General features: G+C 37.0%; 2 protein-coding genes across 3 annotated transcripts; both read right to left on the reverse strand.

Moving 5' to 3' along the window:
* On the reverse strand, positions 1 to 11,551 carry si:dkey-3d4.3 (leucine-zipper-like transcriptional regulator 1 homolog). 2 transcript variants are annotated; one of them, XM_055230479.1, is made up of 9 exons: positions 11,488 to 11,539; positions 10,829 to 10,929; positions 6,573 to 6,743; positions 6,077 to 6,159; positions 5,797 to 5,875; positions 4,679 to 4,719; positions 4,247 to 4,367; positions 3,155 to 3,344; positions 1 to 1,384 (listed from the first exon to the last, which is right to left on the reverse strand). In XM_055230479.1, the coding sequence occupies exons 3-9, from the start codon at positions 6,730 to 6,732 to the stop codon at positions 817 to 819; spliced, it is 1,242 nt and encodes a 413-aa protein (XP_055086454.1). In that variant the 5' UTR covers positions 6,733 to 6,743; positions 10,829 to 10,929; positions 11,488 to 11,539; the 3' UTR covers positions 1 to 816. The 2 variants fall into 2 exon arrangements, with proteins under 2 accessions (XP_055086454.1, XP_033842620.1); XM_033986729.2 differs by lacking the exon at positions 10,829 to 10,929 and having other exon boundaries at positions 569 to 1,384; positions 11,488 to 11,551.
* A 1,973-nt stretch (positions 11,552 to 13,524) lies between these two features.
* slc10a2 (solute carrier family 10 member 2) lies at positions 13,525 to 16,592 on the reverse strand. The gene is made up of 6 exons (XM_033986730.2): positions 16,115 to 16,592; positions 15,814 to 15,932; positions 15,652 to 15,740; positions 14,659 to 14,834; positions 14,417 to 14,574; positions 13,525 to 14,089 (listed from the first exon to the last, which is right to left on the reverse strand). The coding sequence occupies exons 1-6, from the start codon at positions 16,510 to 16,512 to the stop codon at positions 13,911 to 13,913; spliced, it is 1,119 nt and encodes a 372-aa protein (XP_033842621.2). The 5' UTR covers positions 16,513 to 16,592; the 3' UTR covers positions 13,525 to 13,910.
* Positions 16,593 to 18,311: the final 1,719 nt, after the last annotated feature.

An 18,311-nucleotide genomic window follows, 5' to 3' on the forward strand; every position in this document is an offset into this window, starting at 1 on the left:
CTGTGGTTGAAATCTTTGGTTGTATAAATTCAATTGAGATTAAAGAACAAATATTATGCACAATTTATACTCTTTAAACATGCTCTACTTTTGCTTTAGAACTTAAGATAATAGCTGCTAAAAAAAGAAACGCAGAGTTTGACGATTTGTGGACTTGGCAGGGCTTCTATCTATGATGTTACAATCCCGGGAATATCAAACGCAATGTATGGTGTGGCTCAGAGTCAAGGAAAGGATTACTGACACTGGTGTGAATGAAGCTAAATACATCAGGCCTGTTTTAAATGAGGGAACAATGTTCTAACTAGGGATGGTCAGATTTGGATTTTTTTTTTTTACACATATCCATTATTTGTTTTTTGTTGTGACTTGTTGTGATATTTGCCTATACCAATATAACACTTTTAAAATCCGTAGGAAAAAACAAATTTATGTTAAGTTATAGTGAAGTTTACAAAGAAACCTATTGCTTTTAAAAAAATGATAATGACAAAATGTATTTACCGGTATATTGGATATAAATTAACATTTCCACTCAGTCTGTTCAAAAAAACTAATCTAAGGCTGACAAATCAAACTGGGAATGACATATGAGCACACAAAGGCTAGGGCAGAAAAAATATTAGTGCCATATATCGGCAAAATTTTCTAAATCGGGCCAATCAGGAAATCCTCCGTTATCACCAATAACCGTTAAACCAATCCATAGTTATAACATGGTTAAAGCTAAAAAAAAGTCAGTTATGCATAATATGTGTTCTTTAAATCAAAATAAATTTTGTTTTCCCTGTGCCCCCTTTATAAACTATTGTTACGCTATGAGTCTGTCAGTGTCATTTGCCACACAGATATAGGCTTGTGTAGTGTGTATGGCCTTCCTCCGATCACCAACAACATGTCTGGCAGATTCTGGCTTATATTCTCGTCCAGTTCCTTTTCAAAACTCAGTCTGTTCCTAAACGCTTTGTTTTCGAAAGTCAAACAGTCCATTCTCCACTCCTTTTCTTTATTGTCCAGGGAAGTACTTTTTTGTGGTGTCAACATTTGGAGTTCGATCGCGTTCTCCGAGCCCAAAAAGCTAAGTTGAGTTGGGAAGCACTTATTTTTGAAGCGTCTAATTTTATCATTAAGTTGAATTTCTGAGTTTAAAGTTGATTTTTCATATTGACGGCAGTAGCTAGGACCCAATCCGACACAGCAGTGGTGAACTTTGTGAGGAGGGTCAGAGCCGGGTAGAGTGGTGATTTGGTTCCAGGATTGGGAGAAGAAGTTATACCTCCAAAGGCAGTTCTGAGGTGAGTTCTGGCACTCGCATCCTCCGAAGACGAGCATGCAGTCTTTGTAGGTCACTGCACTGTGTCCTACCAGTTTAGAGGGGCCAGATCTGAACAGAGGACACGTGAGGGTTAGATAGATATGCCAAGACTCATACATACATAAATACAGTTGTTAAAAGGTTAGCAGGACAGAAAAAACTGAGTGTATTAAAAGTGTATTAAAAATGTTCATATGCTCATAAGACAGAACAGCAAAACTCAACAGCAATTTTAGTTAACGATGGGGTATTTTACTTCTTTGGGACATATATCTGCAATTTATATTTTCAATGTAAACTTTTCCTAACAGAATGAAAACAGTCAAAGTTATGCCATTATGCAAATCAGGAGATAAACAGTTTCACTCATTACCAGCCGGTTTCCCTCCTCCCAGTTTTCCAAAATACTATAAAAATTATTTGACATAAGATTTCGTGGCTTTATTGAAAAGCATGAGTTCTTATCTGATAGCCAATACAGACTTTGACAAAACAGATCCATATCAATCATTAAAAATACATTTGTGACTGCAATTTTTATTGATCTTCAAAAGGCTTTTGACACCACTGATCATCATATTTTAAGAAATAAATTGGAAAACTATGGAATTAAAGGATTGACAAAAACTATTTGGGGTTGATGATGACAAATTGTACATTGATCAACATAAATCATGGTTTAGGGACATAACCTATGGGGTACCTCAAGGCTCCATATTGGGCCCAAAATAATTCATGATGTACATTAATGAAATATGTTAAATGAAATAAAATCAATTATATTTGAATTTTAAAAAACAAAACTCATTTTATTTGGAAATTTTAAAAGTCACATACCAATTCAAATAACCATTGCTAACACATGTATTGAAAGAGCTGAACAAAACTTTTTTTGTTTGGGAGTTATAATAGAATAGAAACCTCATATAAGTTACTTGCAGATAAAAGCTGCTAAATGTGTGAGATGCTCATCATAACTACAGACTTAAAGAAGAGACATAAAGAACTAGTTTAAATTCAATGTGCATCTCAGGGTGTGGGGTTAGTCAGTGGAACAGTTTAACAGAAGAATGAAAAGTTTGTAGGAACCTGGTTCAGTTTAAAAATGTAATTACCAGAGACATAATGACAAAATATCTGTGGTAGAAAGAATGATGCCTTCAGCACAGAGTGTGATGTCAGGGGGGAGGGAGGTGTAGGGGCATGGAGTGTTGGATGAGAGTGTGAATGTTCTGTTTCGTCTGTCTGTCATGTATAACATGTCTATTGGATTGTTGAAGTGTTGTTCTGTGATGATTTTATGGCTTGCTTGGGGCCATGATTGAGGGGAATGGAAATGTATAAGCTTTGCTTCATCCATGTCCTTTTCAAACGATGCATGTCTGTATTTGTGTCTGTAGTGTTTTGCGGTTATGTGAATTATGTGCAGGTTTGAAATAAATATTCTAACTAACTAAATTAACTGCTAACACATAAGATATTTAGATAACCATATTGCCTTTTACGGTTTTGAAAATGCTACATTTGCCGAAAACAATGCATTAACATGTTTCACACAAAAGTTTCACTTTTGTTTTTGACGCCGAGTCTGCACCAAGTCACTGAGTCTTGGACAGAATCTTACAGCTAACATAAGGACAGTTCGAATAGGGCCTGGGAGAAATTGCTAAATTACTGAAACATGCATGGCCCTAAAACCTCTTCAGGCATGTTTTTGATGAGGGAGAGTGCTATAACATGGTAAAAAGCTAAAAAAAAAAAAGATATTTTGCGTAATACCCCTCTTTACTGTACACTTTCCCTGTCTAAATACAAAATAAACTACAGGAGTGCACTCACTTGGTTCTGAGGGAGCTCCATGTGCTGCTGGTGGAGTTCCACATCCAGAAGTCTCTCTGCTCACGCAGTCCTTTAAGCCCTCCGTACAGGTACATGCAGGTGCCGAAAGCTGTGGAGGAGTGACTGTGCCGGGGCCCTGGGCCTAATGAGGTCTGTGGAGAGCAGGCCACAGGGGACCACACCATGGAGTCTGCAGCATGTGTGACAACAACAGGTTTTACTACACAGATCTGTTCACAATGTAACTTTACATCATAGGGCTGTAGTCGACTAAAAAAAAAATCTTCGTCGACTAAAGACGTGTCCTGACGATCAATTTGTCAATTAAAATGGGGGAGTGACAAAGCTCTCAAAACGATTATGTATCTCTATGTATCTGACCCAAACTGCTCTCAAAACACTACAACTGCATGTTAGTTCATACAAAAATAACTATTTATTCAGAATAGATTCAAGTTTTTACATATACCAAAAATACCAAATATTCAGCTAACTCACTCACTAACTTGCTTCTCATTTCTGCTGCTGTCCCCATATAAATCCTTCTAAATAAAATAACTAGTCAACTAATTCAAATGTTCAAATCGACTGATTAGTAGACTAAAGGACTAGAGCGCTAATTAATGAATGTAAAAACAATGTGAATAAAATGAAATCAGGAGAAAGGAGCAGAATAAAGTGATCTCTACACTATATGTCTTTTATCTATCTGCTTCTAGTAAAGAAAATAAATGAATAAAAAATACAGACATGAAATTTTAAAATTGCAAAAAAAAAAAGAAAAAAAAAGAAAAAAAAAGAAAAAAAAAAGAAAAAAAATATATAAAAAATGTGAAGTAAATATATCATCCCAAAAATATCTTCTTAGAAAATATCTTCTTAGTTGCAAGGTTTTTTATTTGGCACCTGAGAAGCGACCATGCAGATAAAATTGTTCATTCTTTATTGAAAGATTAAAAACAGCATGTTTATGCCCACAATGCTATTTGCTGTGGACACAGTTGTCAAGCATCAAAGGGGCAAAGTTACTATCTAACTAACCCATAAAAGTCATACATTTTACGTGACAATAAAAGGACATATTGTGCTTACCTAAGTCCAAACTCCAGAACTCCTGAGAGGATCCTTTCAGGTCTATGTAACCTCCATAGACCAGCATGGCCGACTCAATCACCACTGCGCTGTGGGCCTTTCTGTTGGACGGGCTCTCTGCCTACATTCACACACAAAAATCACTTTATTATTAGAATTTTTTTTTTATTATGAGTTTCTGTAAGTTCTGATCTAAGTTCCGCTTTGACACTAACATAAAAGAGAATACAGAGACACCAAATCCCCCAGGAAACTTACATTTTCAACTTAAGAAAAACACAAACTTCCTAAAGATTCAAAGATCAAAAATTAAAATCATTAACTAATTAATTTCTAATCAAGAATAATAAACATGTAAAATAGCATTATATATTGTATATATGTTTAGTAAAGTGCATTTACGAGCACTGCTGAGTAAAGGATTCATTGTACCTGTGGGGACTTTCCACGCCACTGTACCCACTTCTGTCTCACTAAAAACCAAACACAAAGGATGACATTAGCCAAGCAGCTGTATAAAAGCTAAAAGCAGCTAAAGTACCTGTATTATTGAGAAGTGATCATATTTAACCCATTACCATTTGGGAGAAAGCTATCTCCATTTTATGAATGAGATAAAACAAACTAATCATAAGTGTTTGGGCTGCAGTAAACGTAGTAAATGTAGCTGATGTGGAGCAAAAAACGTAATTTACACTTTCACAACATTTAATTTGACGTCAGTGATTTCAAAGCAGACAATTCTGGTCCTGTGATAAACCTTTTCTCTTCCTCTTGAGCCATACACACAAATGAAGAGCACATCATTTTAAAACTATGCTTCCTGTGACTGGAGAGAGCACTCTTTTTGTGGAGGAAATAAAATTGATTCTTCCAAACAAATCAGTTTGAACTTTAAAAATGTGACTAATCGATTTAATAGATTTTTTTTGCTCAGCCATAATTGGCTGTATTCACACTTGCCCTGGTTTGAGCCCATGCTGAGGTAGACTTTGTTTAGTCATGGTCTTGTCCAGGTTTAGTCTGAAGTTTGATGTGTTGTGTGTGCATGTGTGACCAAGCCCATTGCATCACTACTAAGATTTGTTTGTTCAAGTACCCATCTGTTGCTCAAACCTGGAGCTACTTTTAATGGGAGCTTGTATGGAAGAGATTCCTGACACACTCAGGCCTGACGCTTAGTCTGTCAACAGATCACATTTACCACACACATTTAACATACTAGTACTGTACTTGAAGCTAGCTGGAGCCACTTCTGACATATCTAAGTACAGTTTAAATACGGCAATTATCTTAATGTGCTGACATAGAATATGTCTTTTTGTCTTATTGACATTGATTAGGCTTGAGCAGCTTATTCTTTTTGTTAAAATTAGAAACATTTAAATGAAAACTTTCTAAAATACTGGGAGGTGTGTACAGTAATTGTGTTTACTCCAGCCATACTAAAGGTTTTAAGCAGGATTCTTTCCCAGAAGCAGTAAAGCAGGACAGACATGTGTGAACAAGCCGCGTCAAGTGTGTTAGAAATGTTCTCCATGTTCACTTACTAATGTCAAAGACCCAGAGGGGACATCTGAGGCTGGTGTACGCACTGTCCAGCATGCCTCCAAACACGAAGAGAAAGCCCTGAAATCAACACAGCTCATTAGGGGTGAAACAGTGCACTCAAATTATAATTCAGTTACACTTATAAGTTCAATTCCGGTACAGAAAAAAAAAATTAAAAAATAAGTTGCAATTTTTGTTATATTATTATATATTACAGTGTATATGGTTATGTATTGAATTATCAGACATACAGAGAAATTAATTCTCTGCGGTTTGTACCTCATGGGCCACCATAGAATGTTCCTCAAGTGCTTCTGGTGCAGCTTCACTGGTGCAGTTCAGCTCGGTCCATTCGTTGCACACTGAAAATAAACACAGGGATCTCATGAGCTCCTGACAGGATGTCCCAGTACCTTTGTAGGATGGGTCAAATGCTGTTTCTCTACTGTGGAGAGATCCAAATCTTTTACCTTGTCACTTATTTGGCAGCTTACCAGATACAAAAACACAGCTCTAGGTTGGAGAACAACTGACATGGACAACTTAACTCCTTAGAAATGTCTGAATCAAACAGCTGACCCTGGACCAGATAGAACATTTACACAAAAATATGCGGCAGGTTAAGAGTTTGTCCACTAACCATAACCGTATCCTGACTGAACAATGTTAATGTATTTTTGGACAGAGGAAACAGAGATAAGGAACAAGAGATTGATTATATTTCAAATTTACTGCAATTAAGAAAAATTAACAAAACAGAATCAAAGGCCCTTACCGACATTGTACCTCCAGAAGTCACGCTGGCAGGTGGAATGGCGCCCCCCCAGCACATACACATAGTGCTGGTGGCTGCAGCAGGCCAGTTTGAAGCGCTCACAGGGGGCCGGGCTGCTCTGAGGGAGCCCAGTCCACAGACAGGGGCCATTCTGACTCATGGGTCCTGCACCTGCCCACACACAACCAAGACTGTTTGGACAGGTGTCAAAAACGGTGATATTAATTTATCTCATGCTTTAGTTTTTCCTCCTTAGCTATTAAAGATGTGCTATGTAACTTTTCAGAGATTGGTTTGCTTGTGTAACCCGTCATGTCACCTGCTGGGAGTGACCAACAACCAGGATCACTCCCAGCCAGGGTGAGACACAGGCACAGGACTGCTCTGCACACTGATTTAAGTGGACAAAAGACAATGTTCCATTAATGTATAGCAACTGATGTTTCCACCAACTTCCAGAGAGGTCTGCTAATTACCTATGATTATATAGTGGTCAGTGTTTTCCTTACCATTATATAGGCAGGGCACCACGGCCCGCCAACAGTGCCCCTGTCATCAGGTTGTTAAGTGGCACCTATCGTCAAAATGTGCTTCTTTACCAAATCCATTCTGCTGCTCCATAAGTAACTACTGTATTCATAGAAATCTAGTCCATATTTTTCCTCATACTTTGCCTGTCTTATCCGGTCCTTCATTTTAAATGATCCGGTCCAGGTTTTGTGTCCAGGTTTGCTGGACACAAAACTAAAGCTACTGGTCAGGCTCTGCTCACAGACAACAGGGCTGCCAAACACCACACAGACTGTGTGGTAACAGTCCCAGCTAAGGAGTAAGACTGGAGTTTGTACACCATAATAAAATTCATATTAATATTTAGTAGCACTTTGTCAGTAAACATAATGCAAGACAAACCTACTAGTGTAAATAGGTGTGTTAGCATCATAAGTTTCACAGTACATGGGTTATACAGCGTTGAAAGGATGAAAAGTGAGGTTTGCTCTTGTGGCTGTTGTGCTGATTTTGGCTGCTACTGCTTTTATTCAGAAGTACACAATAAATAACTGTATTAGGTCAAAACTTCAAAAAAATAAGGCCTCAGTATATGAAACCCCCCCCACAAAACTATAATATAATTTAATTTAAATGCCCACCTGTTGGTGTTTTACAGCTAAATGTTTTAAACAATATTAAATACATAAAGTTTAAATATCTCAGTAAGAAAAATGAATTAAAATAATACACTTTTTAATATATAGGTCTATATTTTTTTCCACCCACATGGACATGATTGTGTGCGATTGATTTTTGTCGTGTCTAAAAGTTAGCTGGTACTGGAACTGCCTCAGTCTTTACTGCACTGAAGTTGAAAAATAACTAAACTAAAGATACTGGTTGAGCCACGCTCTCACCCTCCTGAACTTGTGTGAGGACTGTGCCTAATTCCTCCAGCAAAGCGACAGTTGACAGGACATGGGCAGCTGAGGTCTGTGTGTGCCAGAACCATTGGATTGACCACGGCTGTTTTAAGGTTGTTGGGCCTCAAATGCACATTGGTGTTCTTCTGTCCGGTCAGCAGCTGATAGTTTATGGAACTCAACTTGGTGTGCATCTTCGATTTTCTTTCCATCAACGAGGAGGTCAAAGAGTGACCTGGCCATGGAGAGGAATAATTTGTGATGAAGTACTGGTAGTAAATGACCACACTGAGAAACGACTGGACCCAGGACTGCGATGGAGTTTCACTATCTGGCTCCATAAGATCTGCAGTGCCTATGATGACAAATCTCCTGAGCAGCCAACATTTCTTTGGGGCCAGTTTCAGAATATCCCAGTGAGAGTATCCTGGTTTCTCATAACTGGAATACTGGCTTATCCAGGATACTGAAATCAGGATCATAGACTGTATAAAGAAGTGGGAAGAAGGGAGTGTGACATCACCCATAGGGTTTGGCTCCAGCTAAACGAACCTCATCGAGGCTAACAGTTATGGGGTAAATTTAAAGCAAAGTTCCATATTTGGAATTCCAACCATCAGTATCCTAGCAAACAAAGAGCCAGTCCAGAGCACGGCTGTTGAAAAAAATGCCCCTTCGCAGTCACACCGCTGGTTTAGCACGGAGTGGGCGCTTAGCAATACTGCAAGAATAACTAAATAAAAATATCTAGATCATGTATAACAAGTTAATACGGATATTTTCAGGCCAAAATAACGAGCCTGACAGCAGCAGTTACGGAGAGAGATGCGACAGTTTTTCGATGTAAAGTTCATTGGAGCCAGAGTCGATGGAGGCGTAAGCACACACATGTTCACTTCCCATTTGGAACACGGCGGCTGCCAGGTTAGCTATGTCCATTTTTACATATAAGGTCTATCATTGGATACTTTATTTACATGTTTACATATGAAAACCAGAATACTTAAAAAATCCAATCATATTTTGGTTACTCGGGCGCATGTATACTCAGTAAGGCTGACTCAAACTTTATATATAATGACAAACATTTTCCACTACACTACTGAAGTGCTCTAAGGATGGTGGGTTATCTTTCATCAGCTGACACCACCTGATATCCTGTGCTCCTTCTCACCTGCTGTGATGGGAATAGTGACACTACAGCACATGAGCGGGTGACTCATGGTACTTCAGTTGTTAAGGTTTACGTCAGGTGTGACTGGCTGATAGTGCGATGTGTGTCTATAGAAGGAAATCCTGATCTAAAGGAAAACATATAGAGAGAAGAATGGAGAACTCAAGTGTGTTGACTTTGGCATAACCTAAGAGAGGATTATTGTTTTATTGTTTGTTTAACTGGTATCATGTAAATAGGAAATATGATGAATGAGAATTGTACTTAAATTCTCAAATGCATTAAACTAAGCAAAGTAAGTAAAGTTAGTAACTTTATGAATAAGCTAGAAATATACATAATATATTTCATTATAAGTAAGGTCATTTAATATTTATTGATCATTATTTTAAGGTACAGTTTCTGTGTGTCTCTCTTTTTCTCTCACAACATTTCATTTTCATGCCCTCCTTCAGGTCAAATAAATGAGGTTTGTGAAGATGCAATCTGGCTCAGAGTAAGGACACGTTTTTTTTTCTAATTTCATCAGTGGAATAAACAAAACCTTACCGTGTAATTAAAGAAACAATTTAAAATTTTGACTTTACAACTGCAGACACTGGCTAGTGGTAGAAATCATTATGCTATGGTTACATGATTACAACAGTGTATGGGGTCTTGTATCTAAGGCCTATCACAATCACATGAACTCAAAGCTGTGCCCCCTCTGGTCTTATCAGCTCTCTGTCATTATCAGTCACTCACAATGACAACAAGGTAAATATACTACATAGTATGAAGTTATTCTAGCACTGCACGATTCAAATGTTAAAAAAAAGAACATTTCTTTTTAAGGAACGGAAAATGGCCAACATGACAACTCTTTTTAGTTTATCAGCTATTCGCCCTATAGTATTCAGGACAACAACTTATGAGTCTATGAAGGAATGTAATGCCTAATGGGGGTGGGGACATCTAATTAGGCTGAGCCAGAGATGCAATCAGTGTTTAATAAACTGGCTTCCTTTAGTGTTCATATTGACTATTATGATTATTGATTAAGTAATAGCATATGACTTGGGTGATGAAAAGGCTACTTTGGGTCAATGGCTTTGGATCATTGCAATATCAACTGATTCATGAATGAGTCTATGTAAAATAGTGGTGACCTAGCAGCTTATCGCATTCTTCCACATACTTTAGTTAACGTTTTTATTATTAATTTGGAAAATGAATTGACCTTTGGGACATCTGCCAGTAGCGTTAAGTTTTTGACGTTCGATCCCGAGCTTGCATTGCCTACAAGAGCCACGCTTATGACATTGCTATTTGGGGCTGCAACTTTTGCTAATGGATTAAGCTAGTGTATTCCTTTGATAAATCAATTGGCAGTTTAGTTTATAAAAGACCCATGAATATGAGAATTTCCTGAATTGTACTCAAATAATGCTGAAGTAAAGCCTCTTGAGGACATACTGGTGCAACATACTTACAAAGAAGTGCTTTCATCGGAAACACTAAATTTACACATTTCCTGTTATTTGTATGTAATTCCTGACCTGTCATAAAACCTCTTCTCTCAGTTCATGACATGTTTTGGAGCCTATGTTTAAACCAGTTAACCATTACTACCGATTACTGAACTATTTCAATAAACGATTAGTTGCTATTGCAGTATTTCCACCAACCTGCTCAGGGACTACAGGTGTAAATCAGCGTTCATGCTATAAACTGGCACCAGCATCTCTCCTATGACTTGTCTTGGTTAATGTTTTGTCTTGCACAGTCCCTGGAATAAATAAAAAGCATACCATACCATAGCATTAATTGATTCACTTGTTGAGCCTACTATTAACTTCATATAATTTTTATATTTTTTATAATTTAATAAAAAGTGTTACAATTATTCCTGTTACTAAGTACAAATTGTAAATATAAAAAATAAATAAATTAATAAAAAAAAAAAAAAAAAAACTCCAAGAAGACAATCTGCAGTTACAGCAAACGCCCCAAAAAAAAACCCAAACACGGGATGTAACTTTTTCACAAAAGCTCTCAATCTTTAAATATATGTCCAAATCCATTCCTTTTACCACGGTTAAAGGCACGACACTTAAGAACGACAAACCATGTCACAAAGACGCTAAATTCAATAATCTAACGGTGTACTTTGGAAGAAAAAGAAACGTCAAGTAACGTATAAACTTTTTGTCGACGTAAGCGCGGTCTCGTGCACATCCTCTCGAGACGTGACCAAACCCGCGCGCTTCGTCGTGTAGTTTACCGAATAACTAACGTGTTAAATCACTTTTTGTTTCGTTATAATATCGTAATAACAGTAACTTACGGGCAGCTGATGGCCGCTACTCCTCGGCTCGGCTTGTTGTCTTGACTCTATGAGGAAAAAAAAACCCAAAACGGTTTGTGAGGCGTTCAAGTACTCCAGGTTGAGTTAGCATCGAGGGCGGTAGCAGGCTATTCTTTTGAACGGTGTTAGCCCAAAATTAGCAAAAACAAACAAACAAACAAACAAGCAAACAAACAAACAAAAAAAGCTAGCAGGAAAAAAAAAATAGCCCTATTTACACGTAACATGGTAAAGTTTCAGACTATCAATATTGTTGTTTTTATGCTGACTACTTTTACTTTGGTTTGTTTAAAGTTATAAGTTATATTTGATGTTAGTTTGCCCTATATGACTCCGTTTTTGTAATAGGTTATTAGTTAGACAGCTTTTACAAGACGTTTAATTTCTTTGTAGACTAATATTTGTTTTTCAGGCTAGGTTTTTTTTTTCCTTCTTTTTTTTTCACTGTAGGTTAATTTACTTTCATTCAAAAAAGTAGACATTTTAGTTTATTCACAGTTTATTGTTCTATTTGTTCAGTTTTATTGTCTTTAAACTGTTTTCTCATGAACAGGGATTCAGGGTAGATAATCTCCAGAGACAAATTTCCTGTAATTCACTCTTGCTGATATAGTTGTGAGCATGTTCAACCCTTTTTGCAATGGATTATGATTTTTCCTACAGGCGCTGAAAGCATCATTCAGTGAAAGGAGGAGGGGCCGTTGTTGTAATGAAGCTGTACAAACCCATGAAGCTCAACCTCATCACCATGTGAGTGAAACATGGTTTGCAAACACTTTCTCTACTTCTCATTCTTCAAACTAGACCATGAATTATGTGTGGCACATGAAAAAATAAAAACGTAGTCTATACACAGTCATACCATTATATGAAATTACATAAGAGTCCTTGTCCAAGTCCTTGTCTGTTTTATTTGTGTTTGGCCCCTGTATTCAGTGATTCATGCAAATAGGACCTTTCTGATGTGGCATTGGGTCTTAATGGGCCATATTATGCTATTTTGCAATCTGTTATTATGATGGTTCCTCATCAAAACATCCCTGGAGTTGTGTTTTGTTCCATTCACACATGTTTAACACACAAGATTTTTCACTCAACGATTCCACCTTGTGATGTCATATGGTAATACAGGAAGTGCTCCACTGTGTTTTTAAACTTCATATTCCTTTACTGGAATCATTTGAATAATTTCAGCCCTGAATTTACAATCTCTATTGAACTAAAGGTAAAAGGTCACTGTCAATGTGATAACTACCGTTTCATGATATCACAAGGTGGAACAGAGCATTTTGAGCTTTGTAGATGTAGACAGACTAATAATAAAGGATTTTTGATGAGCCAATTTTGTGTAATGTAGAACCTTTAAGAAAAAAAATGGCACATCCAAGTGAGCAAAGGGACAAATGTTGGTTTTATTCCTCATTTTATCAGAGCAACAAAATTGTGAGTATTTACTTCAAACTATCCTTTTAAAAATATTACTATGAGATATTTAAGACAAAGCATGTAAACACTTCACAGTGTAGGCCAGTGTAGGCTAATTTACATCATTGCAGTTACTGTTATTGCACTATTGTCAATTGAATTGATATTAAATTCAAAATAAATTGAAACAATGAGACATGAACAGGGGCATTACATTCAAAGTAGCTGAAGTGGTGAGGGAGGATACAGTTTGTAGTTTGTAGTAGTAAAGATGGCAGTCAAACCTTTAAAAACAAATTTCAGGCTAAACACTGAGTCACCAATTTAAATCAGAGAATGTATATGGATATAGAATTTATAAACATAACTCCTCCTCTTAGTCAAATGTCTTGTAGAGTTATTTATGCCTACAGATTTTTAGACTTCTAATTATTTTGGTGTTTGATGAATGTGACAAATACCAACCATCCTACATGACATAATATATAAAAAATAGTCACAATAATTTACAAAAACAGCATTATACAGCAAAGGCTCCCACAAAAAAATGAGCTTCAGTACTATCTCTCTCTCTCTCTCTCTCTCTCTCTCTCTCTCACACATATCTGTCACTCATCATTGCATTCTGAAGGTCTGAAAACTGATACAAAACTGCTAAGATTCCAGATGAAAATAAATACATAGCCACATGCAGAACAAAACCATACAATAAAGATAAATATGACCACATCTTCTAATCTCTTTTCTTAGTTAATAAAAAGGAGTTAGTCTGAATTATTATATCAAGCATCCAAGTTCACACTATTGATGCAGATATTTAGAAACAGAATAATGATGGATAATGGGGAATTTACAATAATATATTAATAATACATGTCGTTCCTGAATTTCCAACAGATGAGCTGTACACCACTGTGATCAGCAGCAGAGGGCAGTGTGTGGCTCACTACTGTGAGTTCAATGTTGGACGTAATCTCTCAAAATCGTGTGTTCTTATCATTGTCCTTACTCATCTCTGAACTGTTTTCATGGAGCTCAAATCCACCGTTCTCCAAAGCCTTTATTTTTCCAGTGCCCGTCTCTCCTTCTTCCAAATAAGGAGTCTCACTGTCCTCAGACGCATCGCCTTTGCATTTCCTTTTGTATAACTGGTAACCTGCAAAAGAACAGTTATTACAGTATCAATACAAAGCTCCAACACAATAAACATGTGATTTCAAAACCAGCCAATACTTAATGTCAAGTCAAGAGGTTTGAAGAAGCTTTATCTTTACCTTGACCAGTATTTTATATATATATATATATATATATATATATATATATATATATATATATATATATATATATATATATATATATATATATATATATATATATATATATATATATATATATATATATATATATATATATATATATATATATAAAATTTCTTGATAGATTTTATCCATATTTTTGTGTGGCAAGTGGCAGGCCTACGTACATCCTACAATTAAGACGGCTGCTACAATCTGGAAGATGCTGTAAATGAGAGGGAAGGAGAACATGATTTCCAGCTCAGCAGCAGAGAAGGACAGCTGGACTATGGTGCTGCACAGTTGGGCATTCTGGAAACCTGTCTCCAATGCAATGGTACGACACCTAGAAAGATGAGACAGGGGAAGCAAGAACAGAATCATGATTTTTGTCTAACATAGTTAATGTAATGTCAATTCTAGGTCTCACCTGTACCAAGGCTGTCCAGTGAAGCGAGCGAGGAAGAAGCCCAACCCAGAGCCAATGAAAGGGTAGATGGTCCCAATGATCCAGAGTGCTGGGTCAATGTCCCATGAGGACTGATAGAGGATCCCTCCCACCACAGCAATGACAACAATCAGACCAAATCCAGTTATGGAGCCAATCTGAACATAAAAAACATGTATTTGGAGGCAAACTCTCTCTCTCTCTCTCTCTCTCTCTCTCTCTCTCTCTCTCTCTCTCTCTCTCTCTCTCTCTCTATATATATATATATATATATATATATATATATATATATATATATATATATCATACATATATCATATATACACACATATACATATGTACACTGCCTGGCCAAAAAAAAAGTCACCATCTTGATTTAATTAAGCAAAAAGGTACGAGGCTCCTCCAGTTGATCAGGTCTAGTTTCAGCAAAAGTCTGTGCTCAAAGAATGAGGTCAGCTGACACCTGAATATACTGAATGTCCAGGTTATTCCATCAATGGATTTGTTCTTCCCTGATGGCACGGGCATATTCCAAGGTGACAATCCCAGGATTCATCGGGCTCAGATTATGAAAGAGTGGTTCAGGACCATGAGACGTCATTTTCACACATGGATTGTCCACCACAGAGTCCTGACCTTAACCCCATTGAGAATCTTTGGGATGTGCTGGAGAAGGCTTTGTGCAGCGGTCAGACTCGACTATCATCAATGCAACATCTTGGCGAAAAATTAATGCAACACTGGATGGAAATAAATCTTGTGACATTGCAGAAGTTTATCGAAACAATGACACAGTGAATGTGTGCTGTAATCAAAGCTAAAGGCATCCAACGAAATATTAGTGACTTCTTTTTTTTTAGTGGTGACCTTTCTTTTGGCCATGCAGTGTGTGTTTATATATATATATATATATATATATATATATATATATATATATATATACACACACACACACATACACACAATTCTTACCTTGAGAATTTTTTTGGCTTGCTGTGGCCATCTGCGTTTGGTATACATACCAAAGCCAATGGGGACAAGGAGAGCCACAAGAGTGATCCCTAAATTAAAATGTTTGAAAAATGATGCTGCACAATGGAAATGTCAAGAACTTAGGGCCAATTCTGCACTAACCAATACTGTCGTATGGAATCTGGATTGTGTCCGGTGACACCCAGAGTGAAGTGTAGATCAGAAGACAGAGAGGCATCATGCCCAGTGCCAAGATGGAGGAACAGGCTGTCATACTGATACTACAACAGAGAAAACACATAGAATAACTTTCAGATAAACACATAGAATAACTTTCAGATAAACACATAGAATAACTTTCAGATAAACACATAGAATAACTTTCAAATATACTGGATTAAATGGTCATAAAATGAAAACTCAAGTTAAGGTTCAAACTTATGGTTGAAACTTGCTAACTGACCTGAGGTCCATGTCTCCTTCTAGGTAGTAGCAAATAATGTTGGACCCTGATCCTCCAGGACAGCAGCCCATGATGATGATGACCACAGCCTGCACAGGCAGCACGTCGAAGGCCAGTGACAGGGCAAAGCCTGTGAACGGCATGATCCCGAACTGACACAGAAAACCAATGACAATGCCCCAGGGCCGGCGCAGGTGACCCAGGAGTTTGTCCCACTCCACAGTGCAGCCCATGGCAAACATGACAAAGGCCAACATGACAGTAAGCACTGTGCTAAGGACCAAGCTCAGAATATTGTTAAAGTTACTGGGAGGAACCAGACAGTTGCTTCCTGAACACACTGCAGCATTTGCATCACACTGCATGCGCTGTGCTACAGTCTCCCCGAACAAGGCCATGGTTCCGGATTAATTCCAAAAGGTCCTCTTTGTGCTCCAGGGAAGGCTTGTGGAGTGTGGAGACACCTGACGCTCACTCGATCCTTATGTAGTGGATGTTGAAAGAAAACTATGGGAGGGAAATAGTCCAGAAAAGAACAATCAAAAATTAACCAATTCTTTATGAGTATTGTAAACTTGACTAAATGTGATTGCCCCACGTTCGGGCTTTTACGACTTGGAGAGTCTTTAAAGTTTATTGGGACACATTTTTTTGCAGCAGCATCAGTCGCAGTGAGAGAAGATGCTTGCACGAAATGGCCCACCCCTTGTGCAGAGTGCAGTTTACTCTTACACCGGCCTTTTACAGCATTTTGAGCATTAAATCACTAAGGAGAATGCGATAAGGGTTTATTTCCTTGTGATCAAAAAGACCATGTATGAATGATCATAAACTTTCAGTGACTTAAATGATCATAAAAGCACCAAATAAAACACGTGGCGTATGTTTTTGAGCAGTGATTTAACATTTAAAACTCATCCATAAAAAAACTTGACATTTTACTTAAAAAGTCAAATTGAACTTTTCACTGTTAAAATATTTGTGACCATGAATTATAATTTCAAACATATGAAACATGTTCAAGCAACTAAACGTTTCTGGATTTTTTAGCTTGAAGTGTTTGGCTGATCAAGGTGCACTATGTAACTTTTCTGGTTGAGGACCTCCTGTTCGTCTCCATGGAGATGGTGTAATGTTCCACAACAATAAGGAATAAAACATCTATCTCCATGAAAACTCGCAAGTGGCAGCACAAGTTACAGGTCAGATATGTGGAGAAAAGCCCACTCAAAGTAAGAATGTGTAAAGGTATTTGTTTAGACACGTGCAATTGAAATAATGAAAGATTGATCAAGTTTAATGGCATATTGTGGAACATTCCAGACCCTTCCATGGAGCCAAGAAGATAGAGGACCTGCCATCAGAAAAGTTACTGTTACAGTTTTAAATAAATATGCAAATACACAGTATAATGGGACATGGGGCAAAGAAAATTCCTGATTTAAAATATAGTGGACAGCTATAAGACAATAAAAAATAGGCTTATCATTAATATTTCACAATCTACATGTTACATTTAGTTGAAGGAATTGAGACAAAAACAATAAATAAGTTACAAAGATTGATATAAGACAGAGCCATATAATAAGAAATAGAGGGATAGAACTAAACTGAATGTTTTTTTTAATGTATGTACGATTATAACCATTCAAGCAAATCATTATTCATTATCGTTATTCATTTATGATCATGTTAAAATCACAGGACAAAGTTAGTAATGCTTTAGTTAGTATCTAGAAAAAATGTACACAAAAAGTAAATCGTACAACTTGATATCCATAAACACAATTTTTAAAATTACTCACGATTGCACATGGGATTTTTCTAAACTTTCAGTTGTCCTGCTTCAGGAATGCTGTCGTTACTGCTGCATGTCAGCTTTTTAAGTAATTTTTAACTGCCAGTTATTTATTTATTTTTAGTTAAGAAAAAATCATATACTGATGGTAAAAAGGAGTAAATGGGATACATAATTTATAACACACTGTGGAGGTCATGTTTCTTAAAGGAATGGGTTTAGGTCAGTTTTAAATCCTACAACAGCATATGTGCAGTATGTGTTCAATACTGAGTCATACAAGGGTTAAAAAATGTACAAAAGTGCAAATACCCAGCAATAGAATGTATACGCATATAACAGTTTGACTTTCAACCCCCAAGTATCTTCCTCAAACTTTCTTTTAAAATGGATTATGTC

The sequence above is a fragment of the Periophthalmus magnuspinnatus genome, chromosome 21 (assembly GCF_009829125.3).
Source record: "Periophthalmus magnuspinnatus isolate fPerMag1 chromosome 21, fPerMag1.2.pri, whole genome shotgun sequence".
NCBI classification, from domain to species: Eukaryota; Metazoa; Chordata; class Actinopteri; order Gobiiformes; family Gobiidae; genus Periophthalmus; species Periophthalmus magnuspinnatus.